At 41.7% G+C, this 11,359-nt stretch overlaps 1 protein-coding gene across 1 annotated transcript in view; it reads right to left on the bottom strand.

The window, feature by feature from the left end:
• LOC135075479 (histone deacetylase 4-like) overlaps positions 1-11,359 on the bottom strand; it is a 98,860-nt gene that overhangs the window by 17,424 nt on the left and 70,077 nt on the right. The window contains exons 3-8 of the mRNA XM_063969917.1: positions 5,947-6,059; positions 4,576-4,647; positions 3,675-3,782; positions 1,731-1,967; positions 963-1,036; positions 84-235 (exon numbers count right to left, since the gene is read on the bottom strand). Of these exons, the coding sequence (XP_063825987.1) occupies positions 84-235; positions 963-1,036; positions 1,731-1,967; positions 3,675-3,782; positions 4,576-4,647; positions 5,947-6,059 (756 nt within the window). The remainder of the gene's footprint in view (positions 1-83; positions 236-962; positions 1,037-1,730; positions 1,968-3,674; positions 3,783-4,575; positions 4,648-5,946; positions 6,060-11,359) is intronic.

Raw genomic sequence — 11,359 nt, 5'->3', positions numbered from 1 at the left:
TCAACAAGACACTTTGAAACTAGTGTCCCTCACAGACGGCACGTCACATCTACCCTCCAACCAGCAGGTGTCAAGTGACTCACCGGTCTTCCTCAGCGGGTAGTCGCTGGGCGAGGGCTGCGGCGGCGCGGCGTTCAGCGCCAGCGGTAACGGCGCCGCCAGCCGGTACGGGTGCGCCGTCGCCGTTGCGCCCGTCGACGTGATCGACTCGCCCGACGATGACTTCACTATGCCCCTACGCGAGAAACACGCGGTTAATAGCTGTTGGAACTGATTGGGTGTATGAGAGGACTAAGGCAAGGACCGGACACTATTTACAATAAATAATAACATAAAAAAACTAAGATTTAAAAATAGACACGAAAAGCCGGCTATTCTATAGGTACTTTATTTTCAAATAATTTGAAAAACGTGGACAGTTCCATATAAACTTTGACCCGATCCCTAATTCAGTTTTTATAACAGCAGGTAATGTTAAATGTCTACTGTCATACAGAAGATTTTTAGGGTGTGGCCAAATTGATTCATCGTTGAAATTTTCATTGCATTATCATCAGTGGATAAATGACGTTTATTGCAATTAAGAATCACGTCACTTGTTAATATAATCAATAATGGTTAATTATAGAAGATGATAATTTGGAGCCGAGTTTGACAAGATATTATCGTCACATAAGATAAGCACGGCTATGTCAGTGATGTCGGTTTTTGTTTTGATTAGCAATACATTTATGCGTTAATGGAAAGTTCCAAGCGAATAAATAAATGAAATTCTTCTGATTCAAAAAACAAAAACAGCATTTCGGATACTCATATCTTTGAGCAGATACGTAACCATGATCTTATCTGCAATGGTTCATTCATTGTTTATATCTATCCACAGACAAGTAAGGTAAGAAATACAACTACGTCCACGTCACGACAGCAAACATCAGCACACGCATGCCATTGCCACTTCTTACCAATTCCTGTAAGGCGACCCCCCGGGGACCGTGCCGTTAGCGTTAGCGGCCGCCTGTTTTTTCTTGAGGAACTCCTGAAATGCAAATAAAATCACCGATAACGTTGTTGCAATCGGCCCGACCACTGTACAAGCCGAGAGGATCCTGTCTTCAACGGTGGTCATCATGTGAGTTCGACATGCATCCCTCTAACTTGATTGCTTTAGGTCCACCATGTTACTAGGTTACTATCGTGTCCACACTTGAGGTCAGGTATTGCAGTATTACTTATTTGGATTTGGAAGTTTAAAGATCGACGTGCATAAAGTCAATGACTTTTTTACGTTCAAGTTAAATCTGTCATGTTACTTTGTCTAAAGAGACCCATCGAATTTCTGAATCTAAAAATCATTAGTATCGATTTTAGCAGCTGCATTAATCTTACGCAGATGTGGACACGTTTCTACGTGCAGACGACGGCACGTCAAGCTTGTAATAGGTGCTGTTCCAATATACAATCGACATCAAATAAATCGCACCTCCCGCGACAATAACTTTTAAAGACTTTCTTCGTACCTTGAGTGCCCGGGCAACTGCACGCAAGAGGATTTAATGAATGCTGCTGACAACGCCACTCTTGTAGCGGAATTTGTGTGTAGGTTTGTTGTTGACACGATAAGAAGAAGATTTTCTTCTGACAACGTGGAGATACGTTTGAAAGTGCTTGTCGCGTGAGGTGCGATTTATTTGAAGCCGAGTGTAGTTCGTTCGGGTGTGGTGCGTTCTCACCTGCAGCTTCTGCTTGACCTGCGAGGAGGCGTTGGCGCTGGGCTCGAGCTTGTCCTTCTTGCGCAGCAGCTCGGCGCGGTCGCGCTCGTGCCTCTCGCGCGCCTCCAGAGCCTCGCGCGCCTCCCTCGCCTCTCGCAGCGCCGCCTCCTCCAGCGCCTTCTGCTGTTCCCACATCTGGAGGGTTACCTTGCACTTCAGATCATCGGGGTGAAGCTGGGCCCCAAACATACTCAACACCTACAGTAAGGATCCCATAAGGACTTGCGCACGAATAGTGGAACGATATTCGGAGTTGAGACGTCTTCAGGATTGTGATGTGAATATTTGGAAGAAACAAATCTTTCAAAATTTTGCATTAGTCTGTAAAAAACTTTGAGCATCGTTTCAGTATTCGGCCGTGTCTGATTGTATTTACTTTTAATGCCTCATGTATAACTACCGGAGCACGTAACCACCTTAAGAAAGAACCAATTCAAAATATGCAAAGAAAAAAGCTTCTGAATGGAATCCACGCGATAATTAGGTCGGCGATGTAACACAGATGGCAAAGACCCAAACGATACGAGCGTTTGTTATTGTATTCCGAATTTGATTTGATATCAAAATCATTAAGACGGTGAGTAACGCGCAGTAATTGGTAGGTGCGTCACGGATGCCGCGTTGACTCAGGAGCAGAAGTATCCGCAAAATACGATCAAACATGTTATTGGCTTCAATCCACATTTTCCGCATAATTCCATGAATTATCTAAAACTGAATTTGGACGGTGAATCTTGACCAACCCGAGGTATTTTTGAGTGTTACGTTATGGTCGATACTAATGAAAACAATTGAGAATATAAGGATGACAACACCGAGCATGAATCCTGAGAGGAGTTTAAACAAATGTGGTGTTTAATTTGCGTGCCGCCTTGATTCGGTTAACGAAGTTAGGCACACGTAATGGGCGAGTATGAATGATGTAATTACAAATGGCCCGGCCACCATTCATGGCTATTTATATCGTGGCCCAAGTGACACGACGACGCCAGAGTTTGCGCCAACGGTAGGGATTCCAGGCAGCTTCTTAACGTGACATCGCGTTTGGCCCAATATTTGGACTGCGTATGTGTGCTTTTTTGCAAATCCCTTTCAAAATTAGATTCCAAGTTTTAAAATAACTCTCTTAGCTGACAATTATCTCTCACTCTACATGAAGAGTTACCAGAAAAAGAATAATTATGTATTCCGTGTAAAATTGAAGAATTAATTCAAATAGTGGATAACAATAGTGTTTTGTATCTGTTTTACAAATCCCAAGTCAAATGTATTGCGGCGGCCAGCACGTCGGGCGCTGGCCCGTGGTCCGCAATTAGCGGCGAGTGGTTCCTCGTAATAAAACAATCGCGGTATTTTCGCCCGCGATTTGGCATGGCCGTTCTCATGGTGATCACGTGCGAGAAAACGCGATATTTATGGCCGATACTATTAACAGAAGTCTATTTCATTATCAAGGCACTGCTTGTTGTTGTTATACTAATTTTAAAGGGAAAATAATTCGAAGGACGCTTCTAGTTGTTGAAATTCTTAACGTAAACAGTTAAATAAAGTTTCTAAAGGGAAATATTGGAGCAATATTTACAAATGTGCATCACATTAGGATGAAAACATATGCCTCAAAACTAATAGGTAAAATAAGGGTATCCATAGTTACTATCATTAGCAGATGCAGATGTGTAAACAATTCTGGCATAATGTGGCTCCAATCTAAAGTAATACACACTACACATTTACCTACCTTCTTATTCTTAATAGCATTTCACCTGGTGAATTCTATAACAAATATCTACTTCACTTAACTAGAAAGAAACAATTTAATATAGTATTATTGTTTAAGCTTTTAAGAATAAGAGGTAGAAATATAGGACACTATCATGAAAGAATTTTTACTTGCAACAAGCCGACCTTTAAGTGATGCCTAAGCTGCTGCTCGTGCTCCTGCGCCAGCTTCTGGCTCTGCTGCTGGAAGTGCTGCAGCAGGATCTCCTGCTGGAGCTGCTGCTGCTTCTTCAGCTGGAACAGGCGAGGGTCGAGTTACTAGACACGAACAATCGGAAGTCTGTGGTGACAGTGAATGGTTGTGGGTGACACCGTAAACCAATCAGTTCTGATCGACACAGCAGTGAACAGCGTTAACTTCACCACACTGCTGGGTTGCGTATGGTTTTTCGGTGTATAATAATGCCACATAAAAATATTAATTTGGTTAGACTAATTTTGCTGCTCACTACTATGGTTATCGTGCAAGTATGTTTGTGCTCGTAGCATGAATATTTTATTGTAATGTGTTAGATTTCGTAAGGTGTAACATCATAATCGAAATATCTTAGCGTGAGAGCTACATCTCCATCAACCTGGTTAATTTTGAAAGCATAATAAATGTCATGATTAACTACGTAATTTTAGTTACTATTCATGCTACGAATCTTAAGATGCCAATAGCGATTTATTTTTAACATAATGAAATTAGACCATTACCTGTGATGTCGTGTATGGTGTCATTATTCGCAAAGCTATTTCGTGATGTTTATTACACCTAACGTTTACCTCATCTATTTAATGCAATTTACCACACAAATGTAAAATAATTACAGGTTATTTATAATTATCAAACATCGTGTCATATTCAACTACCATACAACTTTAAAGTGTGAATTTCACATCAAACGCTGTGCAATGCAACCTAGATGTAACATTTCACACATCAGGACTCATTAGATCTAGGTCTGGTGTTCATTGCCATTAGCACACAAATCAGGACTGGTTGAATGCGACACACAACACAAGTATTATAATTTGGACTCACTTGCAGCAGGAAATTATTCTCTAAGGTTTGTTTCGCTCTCTCTGCGATATGGTTCTTTCTCGGGCTCTGACTCTGACAAGGAGAGAGGAAATATATGTACTCACAGCCCATTCAACACTCCTTGCATCGGAAATGTTAGGGCAAGACCTCAGCGTCTAGAAATCTGATCAAAAATATTGGCAGGATTTAAGAGTTGTTGAAATATCAGCATTGAGTTGATTTATAAATATTTTTAATCAGATTCTAAGTTGCCTAAATGAAATTTTGAAACATGCAAACAACACTCAAGATCGAGAAAACAATTTGGATTTAATTTTGTTCAATGTACGTGTTTTGGAACAATGAATGAGCGAAGTACACCGAACCGAAATTGCGACGAAGCTTTAGTAAAAAGTATAAAATAAAAGAAGCGGTTGCAGTATAAGCGTCTGCGCATATTTTTGGCGTCGCAGACATTATTTTGGTTCGGTAAAAAAATGGCGGACGTCGGAATGCGTGCGTGCCGCGAATAGCCCGCGGACGGATGTTTTGCGCGCGCGCCGTGGGCGGGGGTCCCGTGGGGCCTGCAGCGGGCGGAGGACCTGCCGGCATTCCTGGGAGCCCGGCTTGCTGCTCTCGTACGATGCCACCGCTGTTTCTTGTACTATATCCGTATTCAATTAATGCGTGGGAGTTCCTCTCGAAACACGTGTATTCGGAATTATTTATAACCGCTTCTAGCCGGATACTTGATATTATCACCGGTAAACACTAATAGCTCGAATGTTTTGAATTCGCAACGTCGAGAGTCCGAGAGGCCGCGATCAACATTCGGTCTAAAATTAAAGCGTGTATTACATCGGAACGCATGTAAATATAGTGTGCAGACGGGCTGCGTGGAGCGATATACTTGTTTTTATATCGGTTTATTTATATCGGCGCGCAGGAACTTTTTAAAAATACGCTGCGGCCGAGTTTAAACAAGATGGATGGAGTCGCGTTTGTGCAATATTCCGAGAAAAGGTCACGGGAACTCCGGCCACGCCGCGCTTGACGAGCGCTCATTAGCTTCAAGTATTCAGCTTTCACTAAATGGACAAAGTGCTTTACACAGTAATAATAAGCGCACTATTTGTATTTGGGGTCTTAACCCAAATACAAATAGTGGTGAAAGTAAATGGACCAATTTCATAGTCCGAATGAATTGGACTTTACCATAAACCAACCATACTTCTGGTTTTACTTGCGGGAGATTTTTTTATAGTCTTAAGATTGTTTTACACTTCTGATGTTAGATGTTTGTTTGCAGTTACTCAGTTGTGAGCTGACCCTTAAGGAGCTGTTCGTTCGTTCGAGCGTTCAATAAACTTTAGACTGGATGCATCTGCTCACCTGCATGATCTGGTGGTGGAAGCTGGAGTCGGCCAGGGGCAGGCGCGCGGGGTGCGGGGGCGACGGCGTGTGCTGCGGGGAGCCCTCCGACCCGCCGCCCTCGTGGGCCATTTCTGGAAAAACAACAACATTCTTAATACACCCTAGAACAGTGGTTCTTAACCGGTGGTCCGCGGACCACTGGTGGTCCCTGAAGACATTCCAAGTGGTCCACGAAGTGCACTTGCACACCTTGGTTAAAACCACTTTTAACTGATTTTTGCAGTAAAACTGGTTTTGACCGATTATGAGGTGGTCCCTGACAAGACAGAAATTTGGTAAAATGGTCCCTCATGACTTAAGGTTAAGAACCACTGCCCTAGAACATTACTAAGCTCATAATTGTGCTGTTTATAATGTCTACCAATGTCCATGTCCATGGTCCAAAGTCCATGACTCGGAAAAATGTGCAATTAGTAGCCCAAGAATGAAAGTATAACAGCAGAATAAAAGATTTTCATCATCAGGAACTTATGACTTGTTTATTAAGTATCTGTAATCAATCTCATCTATTCTTTTCCTAATGATTGAAAGAAAAATACAGAATTGTACCTATCAAGGTAACCTTGTTTTTTCCAAAAATGACGGTCTAATATTTTTGGTCGGTGAGGAGGTATTAGGTAAGCAAGGTAATGACTTTAACTTATGTACCTAGTACCTACTTGTCAAAGTCACATCGACGATAGGCACATTATCCGGGTCACTGTACAGTGTACGTACAATGTACATGCTAAAAAATAGTTTATTTTGTTTGCTTTTGTTTTGGCAAAAAACAAATTAACGTCAGTACTCTATCCCAACTAATATTATAAATGCGAAAGTAACTCTGTCTGTCTGTCTGTCTGTTACGCTTTCCCGCTTAAACCTCGCAACCGATTTTGATGAAATTTGGCATAGAGATAGTTTGAGTCCCGGGAAAGAACATAGGATAGTTTTTATCCCGGTTTTTGAAACAGGGACGCGCGCGATAAAGTTTTTCTGTGACAGACAAAATTCCACGCGGGCGAAGCCGCGGGCGGAAAGCTAGTACTGAATAATGCGTATTTTTACATTATACATTTTAGTGTCATTGAAGGTTTTTATATGTCTTGTTATTCTATTATTCTATCACCAGCAGCTCAGTCATTAGTACTCTGTGTATTTAAAATAACAATAAAGGACATTTATTTTCAACGAGGTATATCAAAGTCTAACTGACATTTGCAGCCAGAATAGGTCGTTGCCAAACGTCAAGGATCAACAAACACCTCATTGGTCTCGCTCTGAGGCTTTTTGCCTATTTATCACACATGTCAACATTGTACACATATTTTCCACGCCATTGGGATTCAATTGTGCCGAAAACAAGTCCGAATTATTGAAACAGTCACATTTACATAAACAATTCAGCAGCGGATGTAGGCAACACATCACGTGTTTGCGATAATAGTCTGGTTAAATGGGTTTTATGAGTATAACGCGTTATTAAGAGTTATTAATACATTCTAAGTACAAAACGCCGGGTTCAAAGTCGAATGTACCAAATATGGAGGTAACGTAATTCGTGTGAGTTGGGTATAAATTGTATTCCGAGTCCTCATTTTAACTTTATATGGATAAATCTCTCGATAGATCTGCATTGCCCCTGTGACCTGGATCGGCTGGGCCGTGCTAGGAAGAGGGGAGGTCCCAGTGTTTCATGCGCAACTGTCGCACTAACTGTTCTGGGAATTGTTGCCGTGTGTTGCTTGCTTTATGAGTGTTTTATGACTATTAAGTACAGGGTTAAATGTATGGTTTGAGTTTAAAATGGCGGTTGTTTTACAGCTATAATTCAGAGGCAATAATCGCTAATCACTCAACACTCAAAGGAAATACAATTAAGTATTATTTAGACCCACCTAAAGTATAGAGTATTTAAATAGATAGACAATAGGAATAGCCATTGTAGTTAATTATGAAATCAAAGGCCAAGAATTGCCAAAAGAAAGATTTAATTACAACCTACGATACGCATTCCGAAGATTGAACCTTTTGCTAAAAGCCGAACCTTTCATAATTTATCATTAGCATTTCATATCAGGTAACCTGTTGCTGGCTTTTTAGTTGGATCCGTGTTCAGGGATTGAGATCCTCATCTCAGCCCCCTTAAAATGTAGGTCGGGGGGCAGCACTGGATTGGGAGGGGTTGGGGGCGAGCGGCGGGGCGGGGCGGGGGAGGGGTGCGACAGTTTATTTTTGGCCGCGGCTATATTTAGACGGGCTGGTGGCGCCCGGGTCGGGACGTCCTTGGTTCTGTTGCTATCATCGCTGCGCGGGCCCCCGCATACAATAAGGCCCAAGATGCCCTAGAGACGTCCCCGGATCGATACGTTTGACGCGCCGGTGGATTTCTGCGTAAACTTTACAGCACGTGCGACTCAATTGCGTGGGTTTATCTATCCATAAATTGTAGACGAAACAATCGTATTTGTTGACAACAAACAGTCTATATTCCATTTATATTAATAGAACCATAGCGATACCTCTTTTGGTAAATGTATAGGTAAATTTTGCATTAAAAGTTGTTTACAATCTAATAATATTCGCCAAGAGGGCAATCTATATAATTTGATTTTTCGTGAATTATAAAAATGAATCTAGACTGAAACTGTTGTGCAGTCAAAACCTTGTGCAGTCTATGACAGATCTGAAATATACATGAACCACTTAGGTCAAAGGCTAGTCAGCTATAAATAGGTCGAGATCGCATATGAGGTGACCCACTTAGGGACAAGGCAAACGCTTCTCATCTAATAGATAATGCAGGCTCGTGACGGTTCTGAAGCGTTGTAATTAGACTTGGGCCCGATCGGACGCTGACTGACGTCTCTATATCCCGTCCGGTGACAGCCATCAATGTGCTCTGGTGACAGTTCATGACAGCTTTAGTGCTCTTTGACGGCTCTATCCTGAGACTTCCATTTGACGTCCACCTTTAACAGTCCGGTTCTGGACGTGTCAATCCCTTTTGGTAAATTTTTGATTACAATTATAAAATGATAATGAGATACTCAAGCAATCAAACATCAATTTAAGTTCTTTTAGTTACTACTTTTACTTTGGCGAACAATGGCGTTGGTGCCAAGTGGAATGAAAAACAAACGCTTTGTGATTTATGCAAAAAATATTTGTCAATAACAAAAATGTATTGAAATATCCTTGCACACAACATGAACATCACAGAATAATAAATAAGTACACAAAATTGCATAAATTAGCTGAAAGAATTACGAATTAACACAACATTTCTGTAGAATTGTAGACTCTATCTATACTACGAAATCGGGAGCGCGCTACGAGGCTGCACGGGACGCGTAGCGCGTAGCACGGCTACGAACTACGAACGAGCCCCGCGCTTGCAACCTAGAGTTGGGAGGGACTTAGCTAATAAATATTATGAACACATTTTTTTTAGCAATAAAAAATACTTGTATACTTCTAATAAAATAAGGTCAATTGGATCCTTACCATATATCATTGTAATTTAATCATCAATAACACTGTAGGTACTTTAACCGGGATTTCAAATTAAAAATATAAATAAAATGTAATAAATAATAAGAAACGACAATGTAATTCTATTTTTAGTTTTTTTTTTTGCTTGTACTAATACTTTTAAGTTCTATAACTACGTAGGTACTTTATGAAAACAAAATTAAGGTCAATTGGACCCTTACTATAATAATAACTTAATCCTACTAATATTATAAATGCGAAAGTTTGGATGTCAGGATGTCTGGATGTTTGTTACTCTTTCACGCAAAAACTACTGAACGGATTTTGATAAAACTTTGTAGTATTATTGTTTATAACCCAGAATAACATATAGGTTATAATTTATGACGATCTGTGACAAACTAAATTTCACGCGGGTGAAGCCGCGGGCAAAAGCTAGTCATCAATAATACCAGTGTACCTACCTTATCCGGGTTTTCAAATCTAAAATTTAAATAAAATTGTGATAATTAATAATAAACGACTAAAGCAATATTAATTTAATTGCCTAACACGTGATACAGTTTAAGACAACCGGTTTCGAAGGTCACAAATGGTTAACACACCGCATAGGTACATTGCTGTAAATTACCATTCGGTGACGGATCAGAGGCGCGGTCACGAGTTTGGAAAAAAAGTACCTTCGATAAGTCGACTACTCACGGTCAGCATCGATGGCGTAGGTGTTTTACGAATAGCACTAAAATGCAAACAGAACAAAGCTAGAATCAACACAAAGCGGCCCCGCGCGCCCGCCGCCCCCGCAGCTAAAAATAGCCCGCCCGGCAACGCGCGACAACTGAAGGACGAAGGTAGCCGCCCGCGCCCCGCCCCGCGCCCTTCCCGCACCCGCGGCCCTGAGCGGGAAGGCGAATAATACACTACAAATTATAAACAGTTAAAAATAGAACACGCACGCGAGCCACGAAACGTGTCGACAAATATTTGTCCGTAAAAAATGTGTGCATAAATATGTCGGCATAGAATTACGTGCTATGTCATGTATTTGATATGTCATAGGAACACGAGTAGGCAGGTATTTGCTCGGTGTCGAAATATAGAGCGGACCGGTTCGGCGAGGTGAGGTGATGTCTGAGATGTGCACGCATTCTGTCATATTGTCGCGGTTGGGCCTAGTATTTACAGTTGGACGCCAGTTAATGGCCGCGGCCACGTGACCGTGCGTTTTTGTGCTCGTGCGAGCAGCACGCATGACGTGCACTGGCCTAGAGTGCTGCTCGGACATCGGCAGGCAACAGCAGATGTCTCCTAGTGACGACCGAAATCACCTCTTTTGTGTCGGTTCAGCTGAAAAAATTGACGGGAGCAACTCTATTTATTCATGCAACACTTGTTTTTCTTTCTTCTTTCTTTTCAGCCAAATGACGTCCACTGCTGGACAAAGGCCTCCCCCAAGGTTTTCCACAATGAACGGTCCTGCGCTGCCCGCATCCAGTTACTTGTTTACACAAGTGTTTTATGAGAACAGCAATTATGTATGCAGTTCAGTGAGGTCAGAATAATATTTATTATTTTATTTATTTTATTATATTGACGAGCATAAAACTTCACTCTTCACAACAGAAAATCAGTTTTCAAACAACAAAATAATGTTTCTTCATTTAAAAAATTCGGATTGGTCAATGCGTTGCGTCTGAAAATTTGCCCTTTTCCAGACTGCCATATCCCCGGCTTCCCTTCCAGCGGGCTCCCGAAATAAAGTCCCATAAAAGCCAACTCCTGGCCGCTCCAGACCCCGATCCAGCAGCGCGCGCGTCTATTTCCGTAGTGTAAACTGTTTACACGCGCGCGCGCAGCCGTGGCTATTTTCACCAGGCTAAATGCAACCGCCACCGGA

Source organism: Ostrinia nubilalis, chromosome 10 (assembly GCF_963855985.1).
Source record: "Ostrinia nubilalis chromosome 10, ilOstNubi1.1, whole genome shotgun sequence".
Lineage (NCBI taxonomy): Eukaryota > Metazoa > Arthropoda > Insecta > Lepidoptera > Crambidae > Ostrinia > Ostrinia nubilalis.
The sequence above is the reverse complement of the archived record's forward strand: the minus strand, read 5'-3'. Positions and strand labels throughout refer to the sequence as shown.